We start from the raw sequence: 18,674 nt of genomic DNA, 5'->3' as shown, positions 1-18,674 counted from the left end.
TAGGTAACACATTGAACAGACAAAGGAGTAGAATCAAAACAATGGAAGACAGAATTAGTGAGATTGAAGACAAATACTTTAATACTTCTTTGGAAAGGGATCAATCAGGAAAAAGATCAAAACAAAATGAAGAAAACCTAAGGTTCATGTGGGATACCATCAAAAAGTATAACCTATGTGTCATCGGAATTCCAGAGCAGGAAGAGACAAATAAAACCACGGAGAAAATTATCAAAGACTTGTTAGATGAGAATTTCTCTGGTATGATGAAAGATGAGAATATATCCATTCAAGAAGTCCTATGAACCCCAAACAGAGTAGACCCCAAAAGAAAATCACCAAGATATATCATCGTCAAACTCATTGATTTCTTGGCAGAAACCATGCAGACAAGAAGGTAATGGGATGGTATATATAAAACACTGAAAGAGAAAAATTTCCAACCAAGAATTATGTACCCAGAAAAAATTGTCCCTCAAATATGATGGTGAAATTAGGACATTTCCAGATAAGCAGAAATTAAGGGAATTTGTTAAAACCAGACCAACCTAACAAGAGATGCTAAAGGGAGTCTTTTGGACAGAAAACTAACAACAGCAAACAACAACTGATATTTAACACACATGATAACATAACCCAGAAACCAACCCAGTTATGGAAGTATCCAAAGTCAATAAGCCTACAAAATTTTAAGCAGGGAACCAGAGACATCAATTGAAAAAATGAATGCAATCACAAACCAAAAAGAGGGAAAAAATTGTTTAGTTATAGAACTTCTAAATGGTAGGGAAGTCAAGACAACTGCAAGATAGAATGGATTGTTCTAAACTTGGGAAGAAATTCTAAATCACAGGGTAACCTCAAAGAAAAAGGATAAACCTTCACATCAAAATAAAAAGAGGACCAGCACAAATATTTAGCTAATACTAAAACAGTAACAATGAAGGAAGTGATAACATGATTCACAAACAAAACGAGCTGAGCACAGAACATTATATGGAACAAAGGAATTAGGAACACCACGACAAAGCACATAACAAAATAACAGCAACAAATTCATACTTGTCGATAATTACATATCTGACAGGGGAATTTTCTCTAAAATACATAGAAAACTCCAACACCTTAACAACAAAGAGATTAACAATCCAATTAAAAAATGGGCAGAAGACATGAAGACACTTCACCAAGGAGAATATTCAGGTGTCCAGCAAATAAATGAAGAAATGCTCACGATCATTAGCCATCAGAAAGATGCAAACCAAAACAATGAGATACCATCTCACTCCAGCACTAATGGCAAAGTTCAACAAGACAAAAAATAACAAATGCTGGTGAGGATGTGGAGAGATGGGGACTCTTATACACTGCTGGTGGGACTGTCAAATGATACAAGCACAGTGGAAAACAATATGGCAATTCTTTTCTTTAAGGATTACTTTTTTGCTGGCATAAGAAATACCATTTTACCCAGCAATTCCATTACCAGGTATATATCCAAAAGAAGTGAGAACTAGGACAAGAACAGACATATACACATCCATGTTCATCACAGCACTACAATAGCAAAAAGATGGAAACAACCTACATGCCCATCACCAGAAGAATGGATAACCAAACTATGGTAAATACACACAATGGAATATGATGCAACACTAAAGAATAGTGTAGAATCTGCAAAACACTGCATAACATGGATGAACTTGGAGGCTATTATTCTGAGTGAAATAAGTTGATCACAGATTGGCAAATATAGTATTAGTTCATTATTGTAAAAAGTCAAGGAAATGTTTATATATGGAAGAAAACTTTCTCTGTTGGTTACCAGTGGTGAGAGGGGAGGGGAGGGAACACTGCAAAAAAAAAAAAAAAAAAAAAAAGGCAAGAATTACTGGTCAGACAGAGACTGATGGAACCCTCAAGACTATGACCCCGGATTGCCCTTTAAGCCTAGAAATAGACTCACTTACATGGATTGGCTCTCAACCCAATAGTAGAAAGACCCATATACAGAACATCTACCCCAAGTTGAGGCATCCACATATTCTAGGGAGATACATCCCTTGGATCTAGCAACCATGAGACACCAAAGGGCCAGCATTCACATAAAGGGAAGGCTAGACAGACAATAATGAATGGATGAGAGGGGCACAGGGAAGAGGTGGCCACGTGGAGGATAGGCAAGGAGAGTTTCTTATGATTGGGGGTGGTAATTAGGACCATGAAACCAGATGTGCATGAACTGTTGAATGTAAAACAAGTTTGCTGTGTAAATTTGTACCCAAAACACAACTGGAAAAAAAAAAAAAAATCATAACCAAAAAAATGAAAATCTTCAAGTTAACAACATAATAAATTTTCCTGTCATAATTCAAGGTCATCAGTGTTACAAAAGGACAAGTCCAAGGTTGTGACAATGCATTCCTGCCACAGATTACCAGGAACACACATAGTTTGATTTGTTGTTGTTGTTGTTGACTGCAGTGAGGTAGAACACACAGCATGGAGAATTTTGAGGCATCTCAGTAAGAAAGTGTTAGAAAGGACTTGCTATTGGACTTGGATATGTGTTAGATGATTTGGGGAAAGTTTCAAGGAAGGCAGGCTTTCCTCTGCATTGGATATCGTCAAGAATAGAGGACAATTCTATGACTGTTGTTGTTGTTGTTATGTGCCGTCGAGTCGGCCCCGACTCATAGCGACCCCTCCTTGGGTTTCCGAGGCAGTATCACTACGGAAGTAGGATTGCCCAACCTTCCTTCCGAGGAGTGGCTGGTGGATGACTGGGTACTAATAAATCTCTATTTTTATTCAAGAAGAATAAATCATGGGTAAGCTATTTAGGTATATCTCTAGGGTACTGTAGTTTCAGTTCCAGACCACCACAATGAAGTGAAAATAACAATAAAGCAAGTCACACAGATTTTTTGGTTTCCTTGTGAATATAAAAATTATATTCACACTATACTGTAGGCTATTAAGTGTGTAATAACATTATGGGGAAAAAAAATTGAAATATTGTGAGAATTACCGAAATGTGACACAGAGAAATGAAAGTGAAGGCACACTGTTGGAAAAATGGTGCCCATAGACTTGCTTGATGCAGGGTTGCCACTAATGCACCATCTGCGAAGTACTATGAAGAAAAGCACAATAAAACAAGGTATGCCTGTGTTGGTACAGCAGTGGTAGTCATTTCTGATACACAGATTAGAGAATGTTTGGCATTTTTCTGTTTGTACAATATTCATGTTCCTGTCATGTGTTTAGTCATGATTATGGAGTGGGCTTCTTTTTGTCTTGTTCTATCACAGTCAAGTGTCCTAGTCTGTTCTTGATGCTCTCTGAAATTGTTCACAGTCAACAAAAGAACACCAAGGCATACCTGTGGGTTCTAGGCTGGCTCTTAGCAAAATCAAGGCCTAGGCAATAGTACCTGGTCAGTTCCTAGCTATCACTTTTATCAGAACCAAGGAATAAAACTTAACCCTGAAGATCATGAATGATAAATGGTATCCTTAAAGAACTGCTGTTTAAGAGTTTAAGAATTGAAAGATCTATTATTGCCACAATCCCAGGGATTGATTTATCCTTTCTCTCAGCGTACTTTTACTCATCAACACTATTGTTTCTTACAAGTGAAATACGCTTAGAAAGCATGAGTCAACACCAGCTTCACATACAGTTTTCAACTTCTTTAAATTCTAGAACATACTTTGACTGTGGAGTGTCTATGAGTATAATCTGTTAAAGAGTTTTTGTGAGACAAAATATATAAGAATAGTGCAAGTTCAATTTAAAAGGAGAAATACATGATAAATAATGATCATGCTAAAATGGGACATGTTTAAAGCTATCTTAAGACTGTTTTGACAAGAAAAAATAATATAGAATGTTTCTCTTCAAATTGTGTTATTGATGTGAAGAGTGAAATATTAAAATGAAAGAATTTATACTTAAAGTTAGTGAGGTAAGTTTGGTTGGTACCTGAAGGAAAGGTGAAAAAAGCAAATATATCTCTTTTTTCTCCCTTATTCCAAAGCTTGATGGTGTAAATAAGAAATAAAAGTTTGTCCCACTGCAGAATCAATGAACTCTCCTAGAAACTCAGCTTAGCAAAGCCCTTAAATCTCCTAGAATTCCAGTTCTTCAAAAGGTTTTAGGAAGTTAGAGAAAGTTAAAATATCAGGTTAATGGGCTGAATATCCCACCTGCAATTGAGCTAACAATGGAAGATTTAAATAAAATTCATCCATTATCTGGCAAAATGGAAGTACTCCACTAAAAATTGGCTGTGAATACTTATGGGGGAAAATGTACCTCAATCTTAATCTCACTCCTCTTCCCCATGAGAGATAACCTAGGACATAAACTAAGAGTTATATAGGTTTGGGAATTTGAACACTCAAAGGTATTCTTATTTTAAATATTTGGTGCTTAGGACAAAATATGGTAATAGTAAAATATGCCATTCAGGTATTTTCTACTGGCTGTTAGAGATAGTATATTAAAATACATTTCAAACGGTCATTTTGTTCTCTTTATTATAAATTCTGATTCAATTTCATCAGATACTTATTGAGAACATCTTACTTTGTGAAGCTTAGTGACAGGTGCTGTCACAACACTACCATGCAATAATATGATTAGCACAAGTATTAATATCCCTGGTTTTTGGAAGAACAGTTAAGAATTCATATTCTCCCATATGAGGCATTTATGAAAGCACAGTCCTGATGATGGTAAGAAGCCTAGCATACAAAATCACAAAACAATTCCATCTTTGACCAAGAGAGAATTCACAAAGTGCATAATTTAGTGGAGATTCAGAAATATGGCAAATTGTTAATTTGGAGCTCCAAGTATATAAATACATGTAGTGTAGTTCTTCCATGGATTTGGTGTCTGAGTACAGTTTGCATGCAAATCAATTTCACAGGCACTCATAAAAATGTTTGTGTAATTACAGAGTACCAAATGCAATGCAGAGAATCTAAGAACTAGCCTGAGAATGCAGGGGATAACTACCAACTAGGATATAAAATGGCACAAAACACCTGGGAATCTAATTTGTTCCCACTAAAATACGCAACAGTGGGTGTCTAGAAGTTAAAACACTCCTAGATTTCACATTTCATTTACACTGCTAAATATTTGCCAACATATACAATCATACATATTTAAAAAGCCTATAAATTCTACTAATTAAAAATGATTGAAGCAAGTTTAAAGAGCAGCCTCAGTAGCAGAGCAGTAATAGAGGTCGGCTGACAAAAATGCCATGTTAGTCAGACACTCTGAAGTTTCTTCTTCCATGGCTCCATCTGGTACATTGAACAGTGAATCCATTTAATGTTTCTGTTCTTATAAATAATTACCTTGCTTTATGTTAAAAAAAGAAAAAGGATGTGGACATTCATTTTGCCTGTTTTATTGTGATGTACACCTAACAATACATTAGTTAGACTGTTAGTTGCTATCTGACGTACCAAACATAAATAAACAGGGAAGCTGGCTCAAGACTCTCACCTGCTTTGGAAAACAGAGGAACACGACGGTAACCTGTAAAGGGAATTATATCTAATTAGAAAAATAAAAATAAGTTAATCAGTGATGGTCTCAATAATACTAGAGTGAAAAGATTATATATATATTATATATATACATATATACATATATTTGTTGTTGTTGTTGTTATGTGCCATCAAGTCAGACCCGACTCATAGCGACCCCTCCTTGGGTTTCCAAGGCGGTATAACTACGGAAGTAGATCACCCCATCTTCCTTCCGAGGAGTGGCTGGTGGGTTTGAACCACCAGCCTTCTGGTTAGCAGTCATATATATATATAACAGTGTGTGTGTGTGTATATATATATATATATATATATATATATATATCATGCATGAAAACCATGACTGGGTACTTATATTTCCATCTTGTACATTAGTTTTCCACAAAAATAAAATATTTGCAGTCTCTATCCTGCTTTCCTACTGCCTAACATGCTCACACTTCACCTGTCTCAAAGTATAGAGTGTTCCAAAACTAAGCACCATCCCTCTGTTTCAGGAAGACCCCATTTCCTAGACACATCTCACCTGGTGTTAGACAGTAAACACATTGGGAGCACAGAGGAAATCATCCAGGCAAGGGAACTCTGCAACATAAAGTCAGCCCTGAAAAGGATAGTCTTGAGCCCCTAGTCTCTTTTCTTCAGGTGGGAATAATGAGTCACTGCTTCTCCTTTCTGGAAGATTCCCAGCCTTCTTTTTTTTTTTTTTTTTTTATGGTAATCATGCCTGCTAGTCACTGAAACAAAGAGCTATGATCTCTGTATAGAAATGTTTAAACTTTCCAAACTTGCCTGATTAGTCTTTCTAGCAACTCTCCACCTCTACTTCACTTTCTACATGACAGCACATTTTTATAATTCCATTGAAAGAAAATATGTGTCAATACATATAATTTTCATGGCTAAAACAATTTAGTATATCAACGTGTGTCTATAACACCAAAAAAAAAAAAAAAAACTCACTGACTTGACACACATGTTATATTAAATGTTCACATAATAATCTTATTTTAAGGAATATTACCTTTGTTCAAGCATAGGATTGGTAAAGTATATTGCCCAAGAAATTCATTTCCAGCTATTAGACTTTGACTTTCAACAACAAATCGTATCAATGCCAATTCTGGTACGTGAATAATAAATGTGAAGGTTTCATTCCATCTTGGACTAAAAGCTGAAGAATGAATACAAAAAATTATAGACATTACCTCTAGGTAATTTTGTTCTCCAAAGTTTTCTTCAATCTTTTATTAATAATAAGGATAATTGGTATTTAAAAATAATTAATTTTACTGCACTAAATGAGAGGGGACTATCAAAGACAATAACCATATTTATTGTTTGTTGCTGGGTAGGGTTCTAAGAATTGTACATAGATGATAAAATTGCATTTCACAACAATCTCATCAGAGTTATCATTATCTGTATTTAAGAGGAGGAAATTGAGTTATAAAGATGTTACATAATTTCTCAGTGTTTCAGATATATAGCCATGAAGTGATAGAGCAAGTTGAAGAATCAATTCTTTATAGACAAAACATTTGCAGAAAATTCTTAAACAGATTCATTCTTCTACCCTCTACTATTCTTCTACCCCATACTTCACTTCTCTCTTTCTCTGCACCACCCCCATCTCTCTCATATACACACACATACACATAGGCACACAGATACATGCACACAATGATTGTATCAATGACAGGAGGAGTGCTAACATTTAATTATAAAAATAAAATAAGTAATGTGAAGGGATTATATAATGAGAACTATAAAGCACTGTTGAATGAGATTAAAGAAAACTGAAATAAATGGGAAGATGTTCCATGTTCATGAATTGGAAGACTTAATATTGGCAAGATGTCAATACTACCCAAAAGAATCTATAGATTCAGTGCAATACCAATCAATTCCAAAAGACTTCTTTACAGAAATAGAAAAATAATCCTCAACTTTTCATGGAATAGCCAGAGGCCTCAAATAGCTAAAGCAATGTTAAAAGTGAAGAACAAAGTAGGAGGACTCTCACTTCCTGATTTTACAACATACTGTACAGCTATAGTAATCATAACAGTCTGTTATGGGGTAATAATAGATACCAAAGACCAAAGGAATAGAATTAGAGTCCAGAAATAAGCCCACGTGTTTATGGTCAACTGATTTTTGACAAAGGAGATCTAGCAGTGTAGTAGTTAAGATATTTGGCTGCTAACCAAAAGGTCAGTGGTTCAAAACAGTCAGATGCTCCATGGAAGAAACATGAGGCAATCTACTTCTGTAAAGATTTACAGCCTTGGAAACCCAATAGGGGGTTTGTATGAATTGGAATTCACTCATTGGCAGTGAGTTTTGTTTTGGATTTTTGGCAAGGATGCTAAGTCTATTCAATGGAGAAAGAATATCTTCAATAAATGGTGTTGGAAAAACACAATTTCCACATGCAGAAATATAAAACAGGATCCATATCTTACATCATATACAAAAACAAATTCAAAATAGAAAAGGACCTAAAGATGCAGAATAAAGCCATAAAATTCTTAGAAGAACAAGCAGAGTCAATGCTATCAGGCCTAGATTTTATCAATAAATAATCTAATATTATTACAGAAGCACAACCTGAAAAAAAACAAAATAAATCAATGGGACCTCATAAAAACTAAAAACTTTGTTCATCAAAAAGTTTTACAAAAAAAAAAAAAAAAAAAGATAAGCTACCAACTAGAAGAATATCTTTGGAAACCATAGATTCGATAAGAATCTAATTATCAAAATATTTGAAAATTTAATAGCAAAAATACAAATAACCGAACCATAAAATGGACAAAGGACTTCAATAGACATTTCACCAAAGAAGACATTCAATGGTCACCAAACACATGAAAAAATGTTGAGGATCAATAACCATCAAAAAGATGCAAATCAAAACCACAATGAAATGCTATTTCACTCCCACTGTGATGGTTAATATTTTAAAAAAATAACAAATGTTAACAAGGATGCAGGGAAATTAGAATCCTTATTCATTGCTGGTGGGAATGTAAAATGTTATATAAAATGGAAAACAGTGTGGTGATTTCTCAAAACACTAAAATTGATCTACCATCTGACCCAGCAATGTCACTTCTAGGTTTATATATGCAAAAGAATTGAAAGTGGAGGCTGAAAAAAAAAAAAAAAAAGAGATTTGTACACCAATGTTTATTGCATTACTATTCACAATACCAAAAGATGGAAGCAACCTAAATGCCTATCAACAGAGGAACATATAAACAAAATGTAGTATATACATACAATGGAATACTACTCAGCCAGTAGAAGAAATGAAGTCCTGATATGTCTTGAAACATACTACAGTATAGATGGAGCTTGAAGACATTATGCTAAGTGAAATAAGACAGTCACAAAAGGACAAAACTGTATGACTTCACTTAAATAAAAAGACATGAAAAGGCAAATGTACAAAAACATAAGTTTATTAGTGGTTACTAGGGATGGGGGAGAGAGGATTAAAAGAGGGGTTAATAGTGATGAAAAAATTATACTGAGTAAGAGGAGGGTTGCACATCTATTTATTGTAATAAACTTTGAAAAAATGAATAGGCAAAAGTTGTGTGATAGATATATTTACAACAACAACCAAAAAAGAAGCTATTGTGGCTGCTTACTTACAAGCAAACATCTCATGGGATTTGGTTTCTTGATTTGGAGGTCTAGAGTCATGGTTTCACAGGACATCCTAATAACCTAATAACATATTAAGTGCTTATGTTCTAACTTCTGAGGTCTTAAAAGCTTGCAAGAGGCCATGCAAGGCAAAACAATTTCTCTCTACACACCTGAAGCAACAGAGGAAAAAGAAAAGTCAGGAATAGGAGGAGGATATGGTAGCTAATGGCCTCCATGAAAAACTGCCTCCTTTGACATCAGACCAGACTGGATGGTGCCTGGTTACCATTACTGAACATTTTTATCAAAGATTCCATGGAAGAATCCTGATCAAAAGAGGGAAAATGTAGGACAGAATTCCAAATTCTCATGGACTCCAGACTTTCTGGAGCCATGGAGGGAGTATAAACCCCTGAGACTATTGTCTTGAGGTAATCTTTAAAACTCAAACCAAAAATGTCCACTGAAGTCATCTTAGAACTGTAGAGTAGTTTAGCTTAACTAGTATAAAATGTCTGCTTTGAACATTATGCTCTTTTAAGAATCACCTATATAGATCAAATCAACAATAGCAACTCAATAGATTAGATTAGAACCTTAGAGGGCAGTGAATTTTTATTAATGAGGGAGGAACAAATCGGAAAAGGAGAGTGAAAATGGTTGCAGAACTCAAAGAATGTAATCAGTATCACTAAAATTGTACATGTAGAAATTGTTGGTGTGTGTTTTGCTGTGTATATTCTCAACAACAAAATAAATAAAATTTAGAACAAAAATGAAATAAGTTGGTCAGAATACCAGAATTTGATAGTTATAAGTATGATATTCCCTAGCATGACCAAAACTGAAAAAGTACTTCCACATCTTATCCTTTTTGTACCAAGCTATCAAGTATTTAATTATACCATCTTTACCCTAGAAGCCAAGCTTCTAGATTTCTCATCCATCCATCTTGTCTAGCTATTTAAACTTAACTTCTGCATAGTTTTGCTCACATGCCTCACCTATTCCTTTTCTAGTGCCACCCCTTTCTTCACAACCAGCTTCTACATCCTCTATTAAAATCATATCTTGACTTTTCTTTGTATTTCTCATTTCCCTCTCCTACACTTTTTTGTACCTAACCTGCAGAAAAAGTCTTTCTAAAACTCAACTCTATTATTGTTATCTCCCAGCTTAAAAGCCTTAATTTGTTCATTTGGTACAGATAGGAAATTTCCTAATACCTTGGCATGGCTATACTGGCAATTCTTACTATAACTTTCTCATTTCATCACACATAAATCTTCCTTAAATAGACTATATTCCATCCATTTTGAACTTACTGACTTTTCCCTAACATGTTTGAATTTTGTCTTCATCATTCTATACACTCATATAATTTTTTTTTTTTTTTTTTTGGCTTAAATGCCCTTTTCCCTAATCTTTGTTAAAATTCTACTCATTCTTCAAGTACTATCTCCAGATTTGCTCGTTTCATGGGTTCTTTGTACTTTTTTTAAAGTATTAATCAGATCCTATCTCATAATAGTTCTGTTTGTATCTCATCTCCTATATTGAAATGTAAACTATCTACAATGTAGTTAGTTGGAGCTTGCATAAAAATAAGTCAATAATTAATACAAATTTTAAGTCTCTTGATAATTAGTACCATGTTTTTAGCATAGCGAGGGTGTAATAAAGTTTGATGAATTAAACTGAATTTATTCAGGGATACTCCCATAAAACCCAGGGATGTAATCCAAAGTCTTATAGGAGCTGGAATCATAACATCATAAGGAGTGCTAAATAAAAGTTCTAAACATATTGTCCTGAAAATTCAAGTAGGGATGGAGGGAACAAGAGATAAGTTACTATAAGTTTCCAGACACCAACAGTTACTATTTCTTGACAGTACTGTTGTAATGTTCCTTTAACTCTGCTGTTGTTGCCACTGAGTCAAATCTGAGGCACAGAGATCTTATATGACAGAGTAGAACTTCCCCACAGTTTCTCCTAGGCTGTAATATTTACAGGAGGAGATTGCCAGGTCTTTTCTCCCACGAAACCATTGGGTGAGTATGAACTGCCAACCTTCTTGTTAGTAACCCACTGCATAACTATTGCACCACTAGGGCTCCTTCTTCCAACTCTGAGAGATGTCAAATGAGGTATTAAGTCATCACCAGTATTCCTTTTCATTGATAACATGGGGTGAGACAGCAAAAATTTCCCTAACTTTATCCCATGTCTTCAGCAACAGGAAACAGAAAGGCAGACAAATGTCATTGTTGGGAATTGTTATACAAGAAGAGAAAGACCAGTAAAACACCTACTTCTCTGGTCGGCAGTATTTAGCCCTGGAGCATAATTCTAGACTCTGAAAGCCTGCTATACTTTGGGAATATCCACTCAAAGAATATCGCAGACTCAAGGATCAGTTCTGGGTCTCCTCCAACATAATTCTGGCTATAGATCAGTCTCAACTACCTATGTGTTTCTAATTTCTGTAGTTATTTCAACTTCATAGGGGAAATAGCAGTGATATTACTCTCGTATATAAAATGTCATGGGATGCTGAAACCCTGAAAATTTTATCAAAGTCATTTCTTCCATTACTACTCTTCCCTTCTGGCAAAAAATGACTGATATTTGAATCCAAACATTGTATGAATAGGTTTCTATGGCATTGTTACTGAGTCAGAAGCTACAGTACTTTGATTTAAAATAACTCAAGCAGTGAGACAAAAAATGTGTAATATGCTATGTCAGAATAATCACACTTTTTTTTTTCCTTCTATTTTACAGAGGATGGAAGCTAGGTAGATTTTCAGCAACAAAAATGTCTCTTCTAATTTGGTGATACAGGAGAGAACATACAAAGGCAAAAAGTAATAATTTTATAGGCCATATAAATTTTTGATTCATAATCTGAAAATATACCTAAATGACATTTTAAATCATTGCCAAATCATTTTTACTGCTTTTTTATCGATTGAAATGTATCCCAAAAAATTGTGTGATGTAAATCCTAACTTCTATACCTGTGGGTATAATCCCACTTGGGAATTTTTTCTCCATTATGTTAATGAGACATGATTAGTGTAAGGTATATTTTAAGTCAATCTCTTGTGAGATATAAAAGAGATTAAACAAGCAAGTAAAAGAAACAGAGATGAGGGAAGAGAGATGGCAAACCACATGAAGATTGCCCAGCAACAGAAGCTCAGAAGAGAGGATGAGTTTCTTCCAGAGCCAACAGAGGGTGAAAGCCTTCCCCTAGGGCCAGTACCATGAATTCAGACTTGTAGCCTTCTAAACTGTAAGATAATAAACATCTGTTTGTTCAAGCCACCCACATGTGGTATTTCTGTTATAACAGCACTAGATATTGAAGACAGAATTTGATACCAAGAAGTAGGAGTGCTAGTCTAACAAATACCTGTAATGTGGAAGTGTTTTTGGAATTGAGTAATAAGTGGAGGGTGGAAGAGTTTTAAGGTGCCTAACAGTGAAAGCCTAGATTGCCTTGAAGGAGCTCTGGTGGCATAGTGCCTAAGGCATGTGACTACTAACCAGAAGGTTGGCAGTTCAAACCTACCAGCCACTCTGTGGAAGGAAGACTGGGCAATCTACTTCCATAAAGATTTACCACCTCAAAAACCCAAAGGGGGACTCTATGAGATGGAATTGAATGACTCGATGGCAGTGAGTTTGTTTGTTTATATTCAGATTACCTTGAAGAGACTATTGGTAGAATTACAAATGTCAAAGGTAGTTCTAGTGAGGGCTCAGAAGGAAGTGAGGAGAGCTATAAAGAAAGCCTCTATCACCTTAGAGAATCTATATGGCACCAACAGCAGAATGTTGTTAGAAGTATGGACACTATGCTTCTGATGAAGCTTTAGAAGACAGTGATGAATGAGTGATTGGACAATGGAGGAAGAGCAGTGTAGTGGAAAAGAACTTGTCTGAATTACTTTCAGATGTTTTGGTAGAAGGTAGAACTTATAAGTAATGCACATGGATATTTTGCTGAAGAGATTTCTAAGCAAGATCTTAAAAGGACACATGGTTTCTTCTTGCCACTTACAGTAAAATGCAAGAGAAAAGAGAAAGACTTAAAAATAAACTGCAAAATGAAAACAAAACTTAAAGATTTGGTAAATTATCTTGTATAAGCTAGAGATGTGTGTCTTAGAATGTTTACCGAAGACATGGCTGTACATTTTTTTGTTAAAGAGATGAAACCTGTGACTGATGGGTCTTGCCAACTATCACAGCACAAAATCCATCAGCTTAGACTGAAGGGGTCAGAGACAGGACTAAAGGAAAGAACTGTTGTCTGACTTTTGGAGTTCTACAGGTAGGAAACAGGCCAAAGGAACTATATCTATTGTCCTTCAAGAAGCATTTCAAGAGCATCTCAGAGATCAGCAGAGCTGATGGAAGGAGTATAGGAAGCAAGGCTGCTTTGATTTCAAAGGGTAGAACCACAGCCTGCTGGGTTTCAAAGGATGGGGTCACAGCCTCCTAGGTTTCAAAGAGTCAAATCTTAACCAATTCAGTTCCAGAGTGTAAGGATGATGTTCACAAGTACCAAGGGGATGGGGCCACTCCAAAGCTGAGGGGACAGGACTGCCATGCCCAAGATGCAGAAGAACAAGGTTTTCCAGGGCCAAGGGGGTGGGGTCACTACTCAGATGCAACGGGTAAAGCGGGCCACCTAAAGCCAAAGGAACATTGGTCCTGGAAGACAGATTTGATGCCCAGGGTGAGGGGCTTCCACCCAGAATCCAGAGGGTGTGACCAACACCCAAAGTCTGGAGGGCTAGACCATTGATGAGATGGACTCAGAGAACAGAGGGTTATTTTCAACCCCTTGAGAGCTAATGTAATTTGTTCTTCTGGGTTTTGGATTTGCTCATTATCACTTTCTTCCCTTCAGTTTCTCCCATTTGTAGCAGAATGTCCACCTAGTGCCTACTCCACCATTGTATCTTGGAAACAGATAACATGTACTCTAGATTTCACAGATGAAAAGGAATTTGCCCCAGAATGGAATATGCCTAAACTCTCATCCAGATTTGATTTAGATGATTCAGAAGATGAGATATTGGACCTGGAGTTGATTCAAGACTTTTGGGATAATGTGATGGGGTGAATGTATTTTGCATATGGCAAGGACATGAATGGGGAGGGGACGCAAAGGGTAGAATGTCATGGATTGAATTGTGTCCCCAAAAAATATGTGTTGTAAATCCTAATCTCTATGCCTGTGTTATAATCCCATTTGGAAATGGTTGTCTTTGTTATTGAAACAGGATTGATGTAGGGTATGTCTTAAACCAATCTCTTTGGAGATAGAAAAGTGATTTAAAAAAGCAAGAAAAGAAACTGAGATGGGAGAAGAGAGATGTCAAGACTGTTGAAGATTTCCCAGAAACACAGCTCAGAAAGGACTTCCTCCAGAGCCAACAGAGAAAAATCCTTCCCGTAGAGCCGGCACCCTGAATTTGGACTTTGAGCCTCCTGAACTATGATAAAATAAATTTCTATTTGTTAAAGCCACCACTTGTAGCATTTCTGTTATAGCCACACAAGATAGCTAAGATGTATTATAAGACTTTAGTAATCTTGAGCATAATGCAAAAGTTTTACCTTATGAGTAATAAATATGTATAAAAAGTATATCAGCACATAATTAAGTTTTCCAAAAAGAAGTCTAATAGAAGTTCAACAAAATATATAAGAAGCTCACCATTTTTTTTAATTACACGAGTCTGCTGTTTTATTTGATCATCTGGAACACCAAAAATTTCTATTATCACTAGTGTGTCAGTTTTGTTACTAAGAGGCAGCTGGATACCACTGATGAGCTACATAAATAAATTTTGAATAAAAGAATTTAGCAATATATTAAACTACATCAACACTTAAATTCAAAATAAAAATATATATTGAATTGTTACAGACTCTAAGTCAGTTCTCACAAACATTGAAGCTGAACAAAATGCAAATTTTATAATTTAACTGTTTTATAAGTTTCAGTATAAAAATATCAAGAGCATATCTAAGTCATTGTATTTTACTGATATATGAGTATAATGGAATCCACATTGATTTAAGATTCATTAGCATATATATTTTTTATAAAAGCATTTATCGTAATTAACTTTTACTGTAATTCAAGCTGAATTAGTCTGTTGATGTATTATTTTCAAGCTCATGTTATGTATTTACAGAAAAAAATTGGGAACAATACAAATACTACTCAAACTTTAAAAACAAAGTATAATTTCTGATGACAGCATTTTCTAATACAGTTTTTGTTTGAATGATTTATTATGAAATTTTACATGATCCCTTATTTTCAATGATATCATGAGAAGTAACCTGAATCTGACAAAATCGGTTATTTTATATGTACATTCAGGTCTGAATATCAGAAGAATGATTACATTAATTAATAATAGTTTCATCCAGCCTTTAGGCCAAGCAATTTGTCAAAGCGAAGGTTTGTTTTACTCTGGGGAAGAAAGTGAGCACAAAACAAACTCTATTTGAAACGTACTAATCTCATGTAAGAAATGAAAGCTATAAGCCTAAAAATGCAGTTGTGAGAACTGAGGTATAATTTCAATTTCTTCAGGTTATAATAAGAATAGCAAATAAGTTTGAAAGAAAAAAAAAAAAAGAAGGAAGGGAGGAATGAAGAAAGGAAGGAAAAATGGGAAAAGAAGAGGAGAGAAAAGGGAAAAAGGGGAAGGGAAGGAAAAGAAAAGAAGAGAAAAACTGCTAATATGTAAATTTTCCTTTCCTAAATCCACACATTATGACATTAGCTCTAAACCAAAGTAACAGTACCAATGTTTAACAACCAGTATGGCATAGATGACTCAGAACAGATACTAACATAATTACAAAGAACACTAGCATAAATATCTGGTACACTGATCCCAATGAGTACCAGCTAAATGTCAGCTCTGCAGTCAACAGAACCTTACCAATACAGAGAAGATTCAGCTTTGGTGTACCTCAAGCCAAAGTATATAAAAAACATAAAATAATCAAATATGTGAATTGAAAGAGAATATTTGGTTAAATCATTTTTAAAGTCTGATTCACAAAGCCCTTTTAGGGGTCCCTATGAAGGAAGAGATGTCAAACAGGAAACCCTCAGTGATCAATAGAGTAACTTGCTTTTATATATTGGCCTTATGTGTAAGATTTTGCATTTTTAAAAAAATAGTTTTTAAAAGTTTGAAAACAACTGGCCTAGTGCAAAACTCACAGTTTCCAAATTACAAAGAGTAAATAGGAAATATTGAGTGGGTTGATCAGGAGCGTATGAAAGCTGATGGTAAAGCTTGTGGTTAGGTTGTTGTTAGGTGCCATGGAGTCAGTTCCAACTAATAGTGATGACACTACGTTCAACGGAACCAAAGACTGTCCAGTCCTGTGCCATCCCGATGTCATTGCTGTGTTTATGCTCATTGTTGCAGCCACTGTGTCAATCCATCTTGCTAAGGATCTTCCTCTTTTTCACTAACCCTCTGCTTCTCCAAATGTGACATCCTTATCCAGGAACATGTTATCCCATTGATAACATGACCAAAATCAAGAGACAAATCTCATCATCGTTGCTTTTAAGAAGCACTAAAGCTGTACTTCTTCTGAGACAGATTTCTTCATTCTTTGACAGTCCGTGGTATAGTCAGTATTCTTCACCAACACTGTAATTCAAGGGCATCAGTTCTTCTTCAGTCTTCCTTCTTCGTTGTCTAGCTTTCACATGCATATGAGGTGGTTGAAAATACCATGGCTTGGGTCAAGCACACCTTAGTCTTCGAAGTGACAACTTTGCTTTCTAGTACTTTGAAGAGGTCTTTTGTAGCAATGACAAAATGCAATGTGCTGTTTGATTTCTTGACTACTGCTTTCAGGAGTTTTTACAGTGGATCCATGTCAAATGAAATCCTTGACAACTCCAATATTTTCTGTTTATCATGATGTTGCTTGTTAGTCCAGTTGTGAGGATTTTTCTTTTCTTTATGTCGAGATATAATCAATGCTAATGGTAAAATGTCAGGATGATAAAACTAGGTGGCCTCCTCATTACCAAAACATGCCACCACAGTGTATGTAAGGGGTAAAGTAATCACAAAGTTCCCTACAATGATCAAAGAAAGAGAGAAAGATGCACATGGCCATGGCGCCAGCTTTCTGAGAAAATCACAAACCTTGCCTGTTTCTCTTTAGGCCACTTGAACCTCACATATGTCTCCTCAGAATACAAACATGTGACATTTGTAAGTGCCTGTGCATACTATTTTCCACCTTTACTTTCTCAATGCAAGAATCTATGTATTCACTTTAATATCCTCAACCTGAAAAACAAACCATTCAATTAACCTACATGTATTGAGCAAGTGGTTTCTGATCTGCTATTAACCTAATGATTGTCAATTCAAACCACCCAGCAGCAACATAGGAAAAAGGCCTAGTGATCTGCTTCAGTGAAGATTACATCCAAGAAAACCCTTTGGAATTGTTCTACGTTGTAACACATGGAGTCACCACGAGTCAGAATTGATTTGACAGCAACAGGTTTAATCTTTTGGTTATTGAGCAAATACTTGGTGTCATCCAATGTGAATATGAATTGAGCAAAAGAATGATCCGTAAAAGAATCCTTAGGCAAATAGGGGAGAGGTAAACATAAGTAAATAAGTAATTATAATACAATGTGATAAGTGCCATAACATATTCATGCATAATGGGGTGTTGTGGAAAAAAAGAAAAATTATGAAAGAAGCACCTAGCTTGGAAAAAAGCTTCCAGAAAGAGGTGACTCAAGAGTCTTGAAAAATGATTCAGGATGCAACAAGCAAGTGAAGACTGGAAGGACAGTCCAGTCAGAAAAAGTAGTATGTATATTATAAGATGTCACCATGGACAGAAAATGTTCCTAGCTCCATATGGTTACGGAGTAGGGTGAAAAGCTGGGAGTGGTGAGAGGTAGGACTAAAGGAGTGGGTCAAAGAGTAGGAAAGCAATAACAAATCAAGCAAATATTAAGTAAGCATAAGATTAGCATTATAGCAAAATCTCTCTTGTTGACTCGGAGCCCTGTGAGCAGCTGTTAAGTGCTCAGCTGCCAACCAAAGGACCCGCTGTTCAAACTCACCAGCCACTCTGTGGGAGAGAGATGTGGCAGTCTGCTTCTGTGAAGATTATGTGATAGTTATGTTGTTGTTGTTGAGTGCCGTCGAGTCGTTTCCGACTCATAGTGACCCTATGCACAGCAGAATGAAACACTGCCCGATCCCACGCCAGCCCCACAATCCCTGCTATACTTGAGGCCATCAATGCAGCCACCATGTCAATCCATCTCGTTGAAGGCCTCCCCCTCTTTCGTCGACCCTCCACCCTACCAAGCATGACATCCTTCTCCAG

The 18,674-nt window shown here is 35.8% G+C and overlaps 1 protein-coding gene across 1 annotated transcript in view; it reads right to left on the bottom strand.

Moving 5' to 3' along the window:
- Positions 1–5,476: 5,476 nt before the first annotated feature.
- PLCZ1 (phospholipase C zeta 1) overlaps positions 5,477–18,674 on the bottom strand; it is an 84,479-nt gene continuing 71,281 nt past the window's right edge. The window contains exons 10-12 of the mRNA XM_007944440.2: positions 14,977–15,094; positions 6,598–6,747; positions 5,477–5,562 (exon numbers count right to left, since the gene is read on the bottom strand). Coding sequence (XP_007942631.1) covers positions 5,477–5,562; positions 6,598–6,747; positions 14,977–15,094 — 354 coding nt within the window. The remainder of the gene's footprint in view (positions 5,563–6,597; positions 6,748–14,976; positions 15,095–18,674) is intronic.

The sequence above is a fragment of the Orycteropus afer genome, unplaced genomic scaffold (genome assembly GCF_000298275.1).
Source record: "Orycteropus afer afer isolate SDZICR_OR568_19922 unplaced genomic scaffold, OryAfe1.0 scaffold00126, whole genome shotgun sequence".
Taxonomy (NCBI): domain Eukaryota; kingdom Metazoa; phylum Chordata; class Mammalia; order Tubulidentata; family Orycteropodidae; genus Orycteropus; species Orycteropus afer.
The sequence above is the reverse complement of the archived record's forward strand: the minus strand, read 5'-3'. Positions and strand labels throughout refer to the sequence as shown.